We start from the raw sequence: 16,271 nt of genomic DNA, 5'->3' as shown, positions 1-16,271 counted from the left end.
AATCACTGGCTATGTTTTATCATCTATCCAACAAGATGAAAAAATAGTGCTAGCTTGCCTGGTTACGAGGTGGATTAAATTTACCCTACCTGTAAATTACATCAGGGTGGTTCTTTTTTTTTTTTTTTTTTTGCAATTTTTTCTTTTTTATCGGAATTACATTGGAATAACCAAAATGCCTAAAGCAAACCTTAGACTTTGTTTGAAAAAATTGAAAATCAGTAACTAATGATTCTGCTGCNCTTTGCTTTTTTTTTTTTTTTGGTACTGGGGATTGAACCCAGGGGCGCTTTAGCGGTAAGCTATAACCCCAGCCCTTTTTGTTTTTTTATTTCAAGGCAGGATTCTACAAAGTTGCTGAGGCTGGCCTTAAAATTTAGATCCTCCTGCCTCAGCTGCCCAAGTCTAGTGGAATGATAGGTATATGCCACCACACCAAGCTGAATTAATGATTTTGAGCAAAATAAGCTGGACTCAAGGTACTGTGTATTTTCTCATATGTGGAAGCTAGATGGAGGAAAAATAGAAATAAAAAGGAATGTGGGGGGGGAGTGCCAAGAATGCGGACAGAGACCGCATTCAGACAGAGACAGAGGACAGAGACCGGGTAAAGGAAGGGGGGTGGTGAGGGTGGGAGATTGGGAGAAGAGGTTGGGGAGTAAAATTGATCAAATTGCTTTATGTATATATAAGTATGCCACAATTAAACCTTCTATTATACAGAGAATATGCACCAATAAAAAAATTAAATGTGGAAGCCTAGATAACAACATGAGCTCAGATTTCATACTCCCAGTGGATTCAGTTAACCCCCAAACTTGTCTCCTCATTCCATCTTTTTCACACATTGGATTCACCTTCCTCAAATTTATCCTCAGGTGATTCTTCTACTTAGAACCTTGTTGGCAGATGAGAGATATCCAAATCTCGTACTTGGGGATCAAGGCTCTTCCAGTTCAAATCCTTTCCTGCTTCCTCACAACCCAAGTGACAGACTCCATCCATCTCCACACCAATAGCTTGCTTCTTTCAACCTCCTCTGCCCTGCAAGTTCCTTTTCTTAGAATCCTTCTTCATGATTCTTGAAGAAATCACTTGTTATTAATAACAAGCCCACCAATATCTTCACGAGCCCTGGGACTCTCCTTTCCACACATACAGCACCTTTCCTTATAGTCACTTTCTTGCAGCAAGCATGACAATTCTGCCTGCCTACTCTGCAAAGGAAGGGCACCTCACAATGGATCTGATGCAAAGGAAATGTTATATGAATCTGAGCCCCAACTTCATAATTTGATTGTTGGGTGGTCTTGAACAAACCCAATTTCCCCTGCCACAGGAAGATATGGAAAGGTTGAAAAGAATAAAGTTCACAGCTGGGGATTCACCTTGGAATATGCTTTGTCCTTGGAAGAAATGACATTTTCTGCATACTTTGCAGTGTTGTGTACACCAAGATTAACTTTACACTGGACAGGAAATCAATTTTTTCTTTTATTGGGAAACCAATGTAACAAACCTAGACTTGTTGAAAATGAAATCAGTAACTAAGATTCTGCAGGCCCTGTCCCCAACCAGCACCAAGGCCTCTGCTTGGCCTGACACTAGTTCCTCATGCCCCAGAAAGGGCAACCATGTGACAAAGCCAGAGTCAACCTCACAGCCAGTTCCTTGCAATGTAGCCCCCTCCACCCCACCCTCAATAATGCACACCCTGGATCAGCAGGCTCGGTCTAGGCCAAAGGAGAGAATTGACAAGGTTTCTGGGGCAAGAAGTCACAGTCACATCCCAGCCTGCTCAAAATCTCAACTTAGCAAAGGAAGACAAAAGGCTTGCCTGCCCACCCATTTCCCTCCCCCTATCTATCCCAGACAGCAGCCTCAGATCCCTGATCAGTAACACTGTGATTCTAAGGTGCCAATGGGTTTCCCAGTGGCTTTACCAACCCCTGGTGATTACTGCAAAAGGTCCAGAGGCCAGGGGGAGGGGGCAAGCATGTGCCCCAACACCTGCTCAGTATTAGCCAGCCAAGCTGTTGCCTTTAGCTTGTACCTGGGGATATTTGCGGCCCCTCTCCCCTCCAGAACATCTACGGCTGAGAACCAGTCCTCCTGCCAGAGAGGAATCAGTTCCAGGAGGTCCTTGCCCCTCCCTCTTAAGAGGAAAGATAGCCTGTGAGGCATGGGACAGCTACACCAGCTTCTTGGCTTCAAAGAAGCTCTTGAGGTGCCTCATCTGCCAGACACCAATGGCCACGAGGATGAGGGTCTGCAAAATGGACCACCACAGCACCCGCTGGTTGGTGCTTTCACTGGTCTGCCTGAAGCGCTCCTCTCTCCACCGCTGGTAGTTCTGCTCTTTCTGAATCTGCTCCACTTGTTCTACCAGCTGTCGCACACGCAGCTGTAACTCACTCAGCTTGTCTTTGGCAGCAATTTCTGCATAGTCGTTGGCATGTTCACCCACCTGAATGTCAAGATGAACTCTCAGCATGCCTCCAGCAAAGAGGGAGAACTTGGTGGAATTGGAGTGAAGACAAATCTGGTGTTCACCAGGGGTATGTGAGGTGAAAGTGAACCTTCCCTCGGAGCCATACTGACGGGCCAGGATGACCTTGTCCTCTGGATCCTTCACCTCCACAAACATGCCAAGCCCCGGGGTGGCCGGCTGATACTCCTCGCGCTGCTTATCATACAGCTGTGTTTGGTAATTTCCTATAACCATTGTCTCGTCCGGGATCTCCTCAATAAAGCACTTCTTCTCTGTCTCCCCGATGTGGAAGTAGAGCGTACTCCCGCGGGCCGCAAACCACAGCAGCAGTAGAAGGGTCCGCATCATGCTAACCAGCCCGGTTCCGGGTCGGATCCCAAAGACCCGCATGCCAACCTCCGCAACCATCTTGCCCCACCTGCCCGCGCAGACGCAGCCTGCCGAGCCACGTCAGGGTGGTTCTTAAATGGGAACATGTATTAGAATCCTTGCAGGGTTGTTAAGGGTTGTTATCCCAGACTGCTGAACCCCACCCCTGTTTCTAGTTCAGTAGGTAGGAGAAGATCCCTGAAATTTGCTTTTCTGACAAGTCTCCAGGTGAGGATGCTACTGAAAGGCACCGACTATGCTTGTAAATCCCATTCTAGATACTCTCTCCCTGTGTGATAAGAACATGGGGAAGTGTGGAAAACAGAGAGTGCCATTTTGTTCAGCCAAACACGTCCCCAGTAAGGTGGCACTCGGGCAGAGACCTGGGTGGGCTGGGTTTGAGGAAGAGAGTTCCTTCTCTTGGCCAGGGTAGCTGAAGTAGAGTGACTAGGTGTAGCAATGAGGTCACTGGGATAGAGGAGGGGCAGAGGGCACATGAGGTCTCAGAGTCATTGTGAAAGACTTTGCTTCTGCTCTGAGTGAAATGGGGAACCTTGGACATTACCTGTCCCCGTCTGCCAAGTGGCTGCATTTCAGAGTAAAGATATGATCCTCGTTGGTATTTAAATCTCTTCTTGACAAAGTAATTGAAAGTGGACACAATGCATAACAAGGATGAATTAGAAAGTCCAGTCACCGCTCTGAGCTCCCTGAAGAAGCTATTGATACAGGCACTGAGCGGCAGAGGACACAGGGACCATCAGGGAAGAAGCTGGAGAACACAGGAGGGGAGCTAATGAGCCACCCACGAACCCACACACCAGTCTTGGTGTCTCAGTTGTGTGAGGACCATGAAATACAAACTCCAACCATAGGACATTCCTGCCATAAACCTTGAACCTGAGTCAAACCAGGCCCAAGATTAGACATTAAAACAGGGCTTGAAGGAACAAGTTAACAATCCCATAGGAAAGTGATCACATAAAACCAGAATCCACTTGTTCCCACACTGAGACAGTGCTGTGCGAGAGAGAGGTGCGGTGGAGTCTGTTCCAGGCAGGAGACCTGAGGGAGATACAACAGGTGGAGTTTATTTGAATCCCAGTTTTTGCAAAACTAAAAAGATCTCTTTGTGATAATTAATTTGAACACCGACTGGATGTTATAAATAACATTAAAGAATTATTGTTGCTTTTGTTAGATGTGATGATGGCATTATACTGATATAAGAAAATGTCATTTTTGAGGGAGACATATATCTGTTTAGAAGTGAAATGACATTATGTCACAAATTTGATTTAAAATATGGGGAGGGGGGAGGGAATAAAGCAGACAAGCCAAGAGAGGCCAAGTATAGAAAAATCTTTCAGATAGTATATGGGGACTCATTACATTGTTCTCTCTCCATTGTGAATGTGTACATTTTCAAAAGAAATGTTTCAAATGCAGATGCAAGAGAAGATGGGCAGGTGAGAGAAGGAGAAAGAAAGGCCTTGCTGAAGACAAAGTTGCCACTAATTCTTCCCTGCTTAGGAAAACTATACTAAAGAGTGAAATGCAGTTGCTGTTACAAGATATTATATAGTAATGATACGTGGAACTCATGTTGAGATATGTTCTATTTATGTAAGGCCAGCCCCGAATTGCCGGATTGCATGACAAGCTCATAAAATGATGATAAGGAAGAGGCTGATGATGAGAAATACAGCTTGGGGAACTTTCCCTGCCCTCGGACAGGTGGGGACCCCATACATCCAATTTTGGGGCAAGGCTGGAGGCAATTGAGGGGTGTTCTGTTTGGCAGCACTCCTCGGGGAATTCAGATCTGAAGTCCTGTGGGGCGTGCATTTGTTCAGATGCGTAACATAATTGTGCATCCATGATCCATCATTGCGTGTGACCTTGATCTGCAGAATGACTAGCCCCAGATGATTGAGGTATTGAGAATTGTTACTTTGGAATTCTTGGCTGGAAAACCTGGATGGTAATATTTAAACTGTGTACTTGACCCTACAACCACCCCAGGCTTCCCTTCAGCTCCTTAGCTTAAAAACTCAGGGCAGACCTGGAAGGCAAGGATTCTTTTGAAGATGGGCTGTTCTGATTTTCAAAGTCATTTCTCTCCTTGGGGTTTTCTGCTCTTATTAAAAGCTGGGAATCTAAAAGTGCCGTTAATTTAGATTCTTAAGCATGTACTGCCAAACATCAGTCATTGTTTTTAAACAGAAGAGATCACTGAGCTGAAACATTAGCAAGGATTTAAATCTCTATTCCTCATTTGAGTCATTGTGATGTTAGTTTTAAAAAAAAGATGTAAGGTGGTAGGAATAATTTATTATCTAGAAAGGAAACTGAACTTTATGGTTTATATTGGATTTTATGGTTGATATTTCCTTAAATTATCATTAGCATATGAATACATAGACCATGATGTGGCCTTTGATAAGTTCCACCTAAAAGGTCAGGCTGGTGTCTACAGATTCACTGATCAATTTCTTCTGCAAGGACTGTAATTGATTTCATGAAAATGGAAACAGTGATAAAGTGAGAAGACTGGAAGAAAGTGGTGTATGTGTGTTCATTTGACACAAACATGAGCCTCTAGTGTGTGCCTGGCGAGGTCCAAGGCTCTGAAGAACAGCAGTGAGCAAAACCAAGGGAGCACTTATCTCTGTGGTGCTGAGATTCCGTTGCAATTGTAGACAGTCTTGCCCACAGCACAGATGGGCTATAGCATAGGGGAACCTGGTTTCAACTCCTCCCTCTGTTGCTCTTTAACTGTAGGATCTGGGACAAGTCACTTAATCCCCCTGAGCTTTGGGATCCTCTTGTGTAAAATGAACATTAAAACCTATGCTGGGCATGGTGATGCACACCTGTAATCCCAGTGGCTCCGGAGGCTGAGGCAGGAGGATCTCGAGTTCAAAGCCAGCCTCAGCAAAAGTGAGGTGCTAAGCAACTCAGTGAGATCCTGTCTCTAAATAAAATACAAAATAGGTCTGGCTCAGTGGTCAAGTCCCCTGAGTTCAATCCCTGGAACCCCTTCCCCCCAAAAAAACACCATACCTATAATACAGAGTTGCTGGGTAGAAAAAAAAAAATGAGTTTAACACATGAAAAATACTTTCCAAAATGTTTGGCCTACAATATGTAGGAGCCATGGCCTACCCTGGTGCCGGAGACATACTAGGTACTCAAATGGTAATTAATTCAGTACTTCTGCATTTGAACATTTAAATGTCCATGTCTACATGTCCAGCAGCCACTAGAATGTCATTTGGGGGAAAATACCTAAAATTTCCTGCTTTTTAAAAGTTTCTCTTTCTCTGAAGGTAGAAAAACCACTCTTTTTGAATGCTTTTGACCATGCCTTCCGATTGGCAAACCCTGAATTAAGAAGAAAAATGAATTATTCCACAGGGAGGAGGGATTCTGCACTGTTGTGATAATAGCAACCTTTTACAATCATGCCTTCAAATGCTATTTGGGTCTCTGTGACCTGCAATTTCAGGCTCTCTTGCTATAATAAGGAATCCCACAATCACATATCCCAAGGTCTGCTTTCGAGGTCCCCAGGGGCCCTGTGAACTTGCCTGTGGCAGTAATTATTGAGTGGGACGTTCCCTTCCAGGCCCAGCACAGTGAGTGTCCAAAGGAGCAAAAGTACAGTGAAGAAGAGTGGCCCATATTATGGGGACATGGGGAGGCCAGGCAGCCAGTGGAAGAAGGCAGGAGGTGTATGGGATGAAAAGGCTGTCTTCAAGGGAGCCTCTGGTGGCCTCAGGGGGCTCATCAGCCCTGAGACCAAGCAGGAACCAACATGCAGGAAGATCACCAACTGAGCAAGTCACATGGTCTGCCAGGTCTCTGCTGAGACACTCCATTGAGAGTTTCCCTCTATTCTACGTGTCCCCTCCTGCAGACTAGGCTTCTAATCTCTCTGGTAACTGGGGAGGTCAGTAGAGGAGTGGCCAGTTTATAAGGGCAGCGGGTTTGGAGAAGCAGCCTGTGCCAATCCCCTGTGTTCATAGTCCTGGGCTGTGTAACTTTGGCCTCCAAGCCCCCAGGTCCCATTGGCACCCAGGCCTTTGTGTAGACCTGCCCTTGGTAGGGGACAGGGAGCCAGGCAGCAGTGTTGTGATGGATCCCTTATTCCACAGATCTGTTCCAGGAATCATGTTTAATTTTGGTGCTTGAGCAGTGGAGGGAGTCCTTCTCCCCCCTCTGCCAGTGAGTTGTGCAGACTTATCCTGTATGCAAGGTGGTCTTAGGCCTGGCCACAGTGACCAGTGCAGTGTGGATTTTAAGTGCTGACTTTTGCCATGAAGTGCTTTCCGAGGAGAACATACTATAACAGTGTTTCTCAACTTTGCTCAGCTCCCTGGGAAGAGTGTGTGCCTCTCTCTCCGTGGAGTCCTGTCATTCATCCCCCAGTCTCCCCAACTGCATTTCTTGGAATTCCGCACATGAATTAGCAAGGGGAGAGTAGGTGGATCTGGGTATGGGCCACAGGCCAAGGAGATCCTCAGAATGAATTTGTGTGGCAGGAACAATGGGCAGCTCATGTGCCTCGCCCCCACCTCTACCTTCAGTCTCTGGAAGGGGAAGACCCTGACCCTGACCCTGAAGATCATTTTCCTGCCAAGTAGCCTGCTCAGCTTCCCCTGGATGGGGAGGCTATTAAAAAAAAAAAGAATCCCACCCAGCACATGGGGTTTGTGTGAAGTATCACTTGAGTCCATTTTGACCAGCATGACAAAAAATACAAGATAGTTTAAGCCCCAGATGGAAGAACCTGGTTCACTGGAGCTAATCTCTTTATGAAATCACCCACTCCAGAACTCTCAAGGCACTTAATGTCTGCAAGGACAGAGACACATGGGAATCCCTTTGTGGCCATGGGTATGAGTCAGATGTTACTCTATTTTGTTTTGTCACAACTGCCATGCATGATACATTTATTATCTACCTTAGAGACCAGGACACAGAAACACAAAGAGATTGAGTAACTTCACACAGCTGGGAAGACCAGGCTCCTGTCTGCTCCAGTCTGTGCCTCAGCCTGTCCCCTGAAAGGCACACTGTCTTCCAAGGACAAGGATTCTGAAAATACCTAGTTCCCTGGTTTAAATATGGTCAGCCACCTTAATATGTTCCTTTGTTACTGACCAAATCCAACCCCCAAAAAATCCCGTGTAGTCATTTTAGAGACGCTAAGAACCCTTTGAAACCCCAAGAAAGTTTTACTTCTCACTACCTACAGCCAGCATATACAGTATTTTATAAAAAGTGGTTAAAACTGTGGATGTAGCTCAGTGGTACACTGCTTGCCTAGCATGTGTGAGGCCATGGGTTCAACTCCCAGCACCAAAAAAAAAAAAAAATGAGTGTTTTAGAAAGAATAAGGACTACATTTTATACATTTGCAGGAGGATAGGATATGTTTTTTAAAGACCAGTTCCAAACATCTTTTAAATTAAATATTTATAATTACTGAATCCAGAGGATGATAAGTGTGTGTGTTCGCGGGGTCTGGGGGATGCAGAAAGAATGGTAGAGCTTTGTTCTGTGACTGGTATTTCTGGCAGGCAGATCTCTCAGACGCTAAAGCCAGGGCTGAGTTCCACCAGCCCACATCAGCACCAAGCTTCTTGTTTTACCTGGGCCTTCTCCCCCTGAGATGCCAAGGTGTAAATGTTTTAATATGCAGAGCGGGGTTCTTAGCCAGCAATTCAACAGTTTTCTAAGGGCTTGTCCTGCAAGTAAGGGATGCCTGCAGTTGTGGAGAGTGCTGATAGCTAACAGGCTGTCTTCCATGAACATTGAACATGGGATATTTTTCTTTAAAAAGAAAATAAATGAATTAGGGCTGGAGGTGTAGTTCGATAGCAGAGTGCTTGGTTATTATATGCATGGTCCTGGGTTCCGTCCCCAGCACTCAAAAAAAAAAAAAATGATGTTGTATAAGCAAGGAATTTCTAAAATCATGATTTGGCATTAAAAATCAGCAAAACAATAGGCTTTTAAAAAGGAGGACAAACATAGGTGACAAAGAGCAAACAAAGAAGACAAGCCTTAGGTCTCCACTAGAGGAGAATGTTCCAGTGTACGGTGAGGCCCTTGGTGGACACGCTACAGGGGTCTCCTGTAAGAACTTTGCTTGTCTCTATATTGGTATCTTCAGAGCTTCAGCACTTTGCAGTTAGCCAACAATCCACTGAGAGGTATCCTGCCCCAGCCCACAGAGTGGCCCCACAAGCTCCTGGTCACAGTGGAGCTAGAGTCAGTTGATGGAGCCACCCAGACACTGCCTTGGGGCTCTGCACCCTCAAAACCCTTCATGCAGACCAGGTGATGGGTCTCTGCTAGTTCTGCTTTGAAGCCAACAACTTAAAGGGGCAATGTTTGAAATTTGGTCCGTCTCCATGCACAGCCTCTTAGTGGCTAAGATGATGGAATTTCTGAGCTGGATGGGCCCTGGGGAGCTGTTTGTTCCCTTTTCAGTCTGGGCCTCAAATTCCTGGAGTGGAGGAGGTCAGTGGCACCAAGCACCCTCTCCCCAGCCTTCTCATTCCTGAAATGAACATGAAAGCCACTATGATGTTTCCTTTTTATTGCCAAATTTATTAGGTCTTTCCAGAACTCTGGAGTTCTTAAATCCTGTTCCCCTGACTCTTTCTTCTTTCTTCTTTCTGTCCAGTTCCCCCTCTGCTGGAGAATCCCTGGGCTGCATGTCCTTGCCTATCCTCCATATTGTTGTATTATTAATCTGGGGACACCACCTAAGATCCATCTGTGCACATTAAGAATGAGGGAAGAATGTTGTCTTGTCATCTGTTGCCTTCATAGCTTTTTGACTTGGATGCCCGCCCCCACCCCCTGCCCCCCACCCCCAAGTTTGACAGTGACCTGGAAGCCTGGGGACACTGCTCAAGGTTGGGCTGGGAAGGGAAGGGATGAAGTGGGGCCACATCCGTCCTGTGGGTTACTGTAAGAAGAGTGGGTAGGAGGCTTCTCCTTATGGAAGACCCCATGTGACCTGGTGTGGTTTGCAAGATGTCCTGATCTCCATGTCAAGCTCTCTCCAGAGAAATAAAACCAGTGGGCGTTACATGTTAGAGATTTTCTGCAAGGTGTTGGATTCCTTGTTTGTGGAGCTAGTTGGAAAAATCCCCAAACCTGCCCTTTTACTGGCCACCTTACACAGGTGGCATTTTTCCTCAGTTTCTCAAAGAAGCCTCAGCTCTGTTTTTATAGTCTTTCAGCAGATCAGGTCACCCCTCCTGCCTAGATCACCTAGGACCGTCTCTCTTACATAAAGTCAGCTGATTGTGGACATGGTCACATCTTCATAGCAACACTCAAGTTAATGCTTTTTTTTGTTGGTTTTGGTTTTGTTGTTTTTGTTGTTCGTTGTTGGGTTTTGTTTTTGTTTTTTCAGTGCTGGGATGGAATCCAGGACCCCCAGCATGCTAGGCAAGTGCCCTTCCCTTGGCACTAAGCCACATCCCCAGCCCCTTAGTTTAGTGTTTGATTGAATACATGGGACAGTATCCTGGCCATGTTGACACATCAAACTGACCTGTGTCCCATCCTTCAGGGAAGGACTGTGGAGCCAGCTGATGGCAGCCAGGCCTGGGTGCCTACCTTGCTTGGGCCTTCCTCCTGTCACCTGCCGTGACTGCTCTGAGAGGCACAACTTTCTTTTCTTCCAGGAAATTTATTAGAATCTGCAAACTCTGAAAAGCAGATCTTCTTCCTGGAGTTGCAGCTGCTAACAAGGCCACCTGTTCCGTGAGCCTCGGGCTGCTCCCGCACCCTGGACTGACCATCATGGTCACGGTCCCCATTACTTGCTGACCAGATGCCTTAGTTCCATCTTAATTATGGGTTGTTTACTTCTGGGAGTCATCAGCAATTTCTCTGCTTGTCAACCAAGCTTGCCTAGCTTCTGAGAGCTGCCATGAGCCTTCTCCTTTGAGGAACTCAGGGAAGAGCAGTTTTAACACTGGAGACTCTTTCTTGGTTTTCTTGAATTCTGTTTTGTTGTTGATGTTGTTTTTTTGTTTGGGATGAGTTTGTCCATAGTAACAGAAATCAAACCAGGGTCTTGTATTTTCTTTTGCATATGCTTTACCCCTGAATCACACCTGCAGCCAGACCCTCAATTCTATTTTTTGATGGATTACTTCCAGGTCTGAGAGAATCTCCATGAAATGAAAGGGATGGAGGAGAAATGCAATAGCATGGGCTGTCATTGTAGATGATTTCTCTTCTCCTGTCTTTTAGAATAACCCTCAGGCCAACTCTGAAAAGTCACTTAATAAAGCAGACAATAAATGAAACCAAATGAGGGTCATTGGGTCAAATGTGACTAATGAGTGATAACTGTCGTGTTAGACGTGGTGATAATGTACAGTATTATCACTCACAGCTGCTGGCACAAAGCGCTTGCTGTGTTCAGCACTGTGTACTGTTTAACACTCACAATGCCCCATTTTGCACAAAACTCAGGCACAGATGACCACTTAGATGACCACACTGAGGTCACCAGCAGCAGGAACAGGGTTTGAACCCAAGAACTCTGCCTCCACAGTCCAGGCTCTTCACCACAGCAGTGTTGACCCTGCATGCTGGACACCTGGGATAGTTGATGTTTTATGCTTTCATGAATCATTTAAGATGATGGCTTGTTGTGACCACTACCATTTTACATAATCAGGGGAAGTTTTGCTGCCTGTTAAGTGACACTCTAAGACAATTTAGGCTTGGCTTCATTGGCAAAGAAGTTGGGTCTAAGACATACCAGGTCACAGCTTAGAAACAGGGTCTTCCTTGGGTGCTGTGGGTGCCTGCCTACGTGAGACCTACTCTCCAAAATAGCCAGGCTTTCCAGGGACACTTGGATTGGGAATACCATTCCCCTCCTTGCAAGGTCAAGGTCAGTGATCCCAGCCAGGTGACAGGTACCATCTTCAAGGTGTGTGAGCCATTACACCAACTACTCCTGCTTACAGAGGTGGAGCAGGCCATGGGTGGCCACAGACACCTCCTTGCAGTCCTTAACCCCTTCTGACAGATGCTGTAACTTAAGGCTTTAATATTCTGGTGGATTCTCTCTCTCCTATTTCAGAAACAAAACAAAACAAAACAAAAAAACAGATTTCTCGCCTTCCAAAAGGAACATGTGATTAATGGCAAGCCTAAAGTGCCTGTGGTTCCTTGATAATTGCTGCTGCTGCTTTTTTTTTTTTTTTTTTTAATTTTTATAGCCAACCTTCAGAACATGGTTGGATTCAGGCAATTTAGAAAGAATTTCTGGTGAGTCAAGGCAAAAATAGGCCGTTGTCTGCAAATGTCCACACCTGTGTCCCTACTTCAAGTCACTGTGCTTTTCCATTACCACAGCAGGAATTGCCAAAAGAACAAATATCTGCCTTGTGTACCTTGGGTTGCTCTACCTGGTGAGATAAAGTCAAATCTCTGCCAGGATTCCTAGCAAAAGCAGGAGTGGAGAGATCAAAAGCTGGTTCTGCTTCTTCAGCTCTATATCTGGGAGGCAAACGTGCTTACAGTGCTTGGGAAGTTCAGGGAGCCCGTCCTCAAGAGGGGTCCAGGGTTCTCGTTAGAATATGAGTGCTGATTCTGTAGGTCTGAGTGAGCCTGGGCTGAAGCATTTCTAACAAGCTCCCCTGTGAGGCTGACATCTCAGGTCCACGGACCCCACAGGTGGAGAGAAGTTAAGGGACAACTCAGACCACTTAGGAGAGAGGACCTCAAGGAGAAAAACTATGACAATTTAATAGTTTTCACATCAGTGGTCACACTAATTGATGTAGTAGCCACTGCAATCCTTAGTGCCCAGGAGAGACTGTGACGTCAAACTACACCATTACTTGCCCATTAAGGAACCATTTTCTTCCATCATCGGCAAACCTAGACCGTGGCTCAGAAGTCATTTTGTGATCTTTTGAATGATATCACACAAGTGTAGATTAGTATGTGGGATTAGGGATCCCAAAGAGGGCATATAGTAAAATAATTGTACAGTAGTCTCCCCTTATTCTTGGGTGATATATTTGAAGACCCCCAGTGCAGTGCATGCCTGAACCTCAGCAGTTTTAGTATGTAAACAGACCCTTTACATACTATGTTTCTTTCTTACCATAGACTTTAGCAACCTTAAGTATATGATTTTTTTTTCTTTCTTTAGGAAGTTGAGAATTTTCACCTTTTCATTTAAAATAAGCATTCTGTGGCTTTTCTTTGTCGCATCTGAATTATCATTATTATTATTTGCTTTGTGACCACTGTTAAATAAAATAAGAATTACCTGAACGCAAGCACTGTGATATCATGACAGTCAGTTTAATAATGCGTATGTTACTAAGTGGCTACAGGGTGGGTAACATATACAGCATGGATACACGGGTCAAGGGATTACTCACTCCCCACAATGTGGAATGGCACAAACTTTCATCATGCTGCTCAGAATGACATGCAATTCAAAACTTATGGGTTGTCAATTGCTGGAATTCTCCATTTAATATTTTCAAATTGGGGTTAACTACAGGTAACTGAAAACGTGGAAAATAAAACCACAGATAAGAGGGGACTGCCAAAGTCGCCGATGTTTTCATATGTATTGTGTCACTAAATTAAAGAGGCAGTAAAGAGAAAAAGCACAAGGAGCCCATAGGTCTGTCATATGACCAAACTCACTGACATGAAGCCATTATTGCTACTTTGACATTCTCTCTCTGACTTTTTAAAGGTTATGGGGTGACCAAGTGCTAAATTTTCTTATCTGATGCTTGCCGAGGCTGAACCTCCTAACACTGCATGCACTGTGGCTAATGCAGATTTCTGGTTTCCATAGCAGCAAATCTGCTTGTGCTTAATAAGTGAAAACTAGAACCTACCACTCTTAGCCTTTTCTGAAGAGACTCTTTTCTTTATTATTTCAGAGGGTAGAAATGCCATCTCTGGGCCCTGAGAGGCAGTAATCCTTTTACTGAGTTTGGCCTGTGGTATTGAAGGAACAGCATCACAGCAAATGGCCTAGAGTGGACTATTTAATCCTGTTTTCCTAATTAAATGGTAAAAAGCTCTTTATTAGCTATAGTCAGTGAGACCAGGTTTCTCTACCACTCATCAATGTAGCTATGATGATGACCATTTGTGGCCAAGCAGAAATAGAAATGCCAATGACATTTTTTTTTTTTTCTTCTAAAGATGAGCTGGTATAGGTTTGGCTGACACAATGCCCTGTCTTTGTTAGGACTGATAATATCCTTGTAGCCAAGTATAGTTTTTTCATTCTCCCTCTCATCTTCCCCTTCCTCAGTGCCTTGTGACCTCCTACCTCTACCCCAGCCTGGACAACCAGCCCATATGCTATTGTAACAATCTACAAAGTCCACCCTTTGAACAGTCTCCAGACTCAAAGGCATGAAAGTATTTTCTGCTGAGGGGCTTTCTTCTTTTGCTTTTTCTTCTCAAATCCTTTTAACTATACTTAGTTAATAAAAAAAAAAAAAAGCAAGAAAGAAAAATATAGGGAATACTGTACATTGTAGTAGGAGAGTAGCAAACAAATTTGCATGCTCTGTAACTGGAAGGTATACATAAAACTATGCCTCTAGTTTTAAGGACCATTATTATAGGATTCATGAAGTGGGCCTGCATGGGGTTGTCACTTGGTTAAAGTTATATAAACGTATTTTTTTACTCAAGGTAAAATTGAGAGACAGGAGGAACCGTGATCTGCCTCCATCAGGGGGCATTTGTTGAAAACAGACACTCTTTTTCACTTGAATTAGATGTGATTCATCTGCAGCCTGGGAAAAGATGCCCAACATACCCACATTAGAGTGGGTACCAGGATTCCAATATGAAAAGGAGTTTTCCAGCCACATCATTACTCTATGACTTTTTATTTGTTCTTGTCTTGTTTACATAGATAGGTGGCAATTCAGCTCTATCTTGATCTCCTAGGGATAGCAGGTCACCTGGAACTCAGAGTTCTCAAGGAGCACTGAGGTCAGGACCAGGAGAAGAGATGGACAGGTGGAGAGTGAATAGATGGATGTTCCTGGTGTCCCATCTGCAGGTTGAGAGGGTGTCCAGCAGCGTCCTAGACAGGAGGGAATGGCAACGGCTCAGACACTCAAGGGAACACGCTGGACAGCAAGCTCAGTAACAGTGGGCAATGCAGAAAGTCCATCCCCACGGGCAGCAGCATTTCCTAGTTTCTGAGCTAAGCACCTCTGAATCACAGTGCCCTTGCTCTGTGACCTTGAGCCACGCTCTTGCTCCCTTTCCTGTCAGGCCTCAGTTCACCCTTGTATGAGATGTTGGCATATCACGTAGGGCTCCCCCAGGCCTCCGGCACGTCACTCACGTCTCTCTTGTTGTTCTGTGTCCTAGGAATAGAGCTGTGTCCGCCTGGAAAACGGTTCATGATCACGATGGTGGCGAGCTTTGTGGCCATGGCCGGCCAATTCCTCATGCCCGGGCTGGCTGCCCTGTGCCGGGACTGGCAGGTGCTGCAGGCCCTCATCATCTGCCCCTTCCTGCTCATGCTGCTCTACTGGTCGTGAGTATCTTCCACGCGTGTCCCTGTCATTCACATCCCCGCACACTCAGGCCACAGGCCCTGGGATCCCAGACTTCCCACAAGTCCAAGCCGGTCACCCAGCTCCAGTGATCTGTCTGGGGTCAGTCTGGCTTCACAGCTCCTTGCTGCAGCCCCCCACCCCCAAGGTTATGTTGACATGAGTTTTTATGAAAGGATTTGCAAGCCAGGGTCGGGGGGAGCTCGTGTTGGGAGGAAGACATGGAGATGTCAATGAAGTGAGGTTGAAGCTTCCTATCTCCTCTGGGTAAGGAGTGGGCAGACTTCAGCCTGTGGGCCAAGTCCAGCCCACCATCTGTGTAAAGTGTTACTGGAGCACAGTCCTGCTCAGGTGTTGATACCTGCCTTGCCCAGGGACACTTTCCTGCTGAGACCAGGCAATAGAGACTGGGAAGCCCACAGAGCTGAAAGTTCTTCCTATCTGATCCTTCAGAGTAACTTTCAAGTTTTTGACTTGCTGACTTTAGAGGGAGAAAAAAAAAATACAACAATTGAACGCACTGCTCTAGGGGATATGACCTCTGGACAACTGAATTTTTAAAAGGTTCAAGAGGATTCCTGTTCAGCCCATGTTGAAAAACCACTGCTCTATGGATAGAGATTGAAGGGAAAAAAAATAATTCTCTGACCCTTTTTATAGATGCTTGCTTCCTTCCCTCCTTCTCTTTCCCTTCCTTCCCACCTGTCCATGCCTGCGTTTCACCCAGACATTCAATACGCCATAGTGCACAGGATACCCATGGTACTGCGTGGTGAAGTGGCTGGCCCGTGTAG

At 45.5% G+C, this 16,271-nt stretch overlaps 2 protein-coding genes across 3 annotated transcripts in view; one reads left to right on the top strand and one right to left on the bottom strand.

Annotated features, from left to right (window-relative positions):
* Slc22a23 (solute carrier family 22 member 23) overlaps positions 1-16,271 on the top strand; it is a 141,262-nt gene that overhangs the window by 76,465 nt on the left and 48,526 nt on the right. For both annotated transcript variants that reach the window (XM_015493967.2, XM_048799724.1), the window contains exon 3: positions 15,290-15,458. In XM_015493967.2, coding sequence (XP_015349453.2) covers positions 15,290-15,458 — 169 coding nt within the window. The remainder of the gene's footprint in view (positions 1-15,289; positions 15,459-16,271) is intronic.
* LOC107149208 (transmembrane emp24 domain-containing protein 9-like) lies at positions 1,482-2,937 on the bottom strand. The gene has a single exon (XM_048799725.1). It carries the CDS (start codon positions 2,897-2,899, stop codon positions 2,192-2,194), a length of 708 nt encoding a protein of 235 aa, XP_048655682.1. The 5' UTR covers positions 2,900-2,937; the 3' UTR covers positions 1,482-2,191.

The sequence above is a fragment of the Marmota marmota genome, unplaced genomic scaffold, assembly GCF_001458135.2.
Source record: "Marmota marmota marmota unplaced genomic scaffold, marMar, whole genome shotgun sequence".
Taxonomy (NCBI): Eukaryota; Metazoa; Chordata; class Mammalia; order Rodentia; family Sciuridae; genus Marmota; species Marmota marmota.
This window is presented reverse-complemented; position numbering and strand designations above follow the sequence as displayed.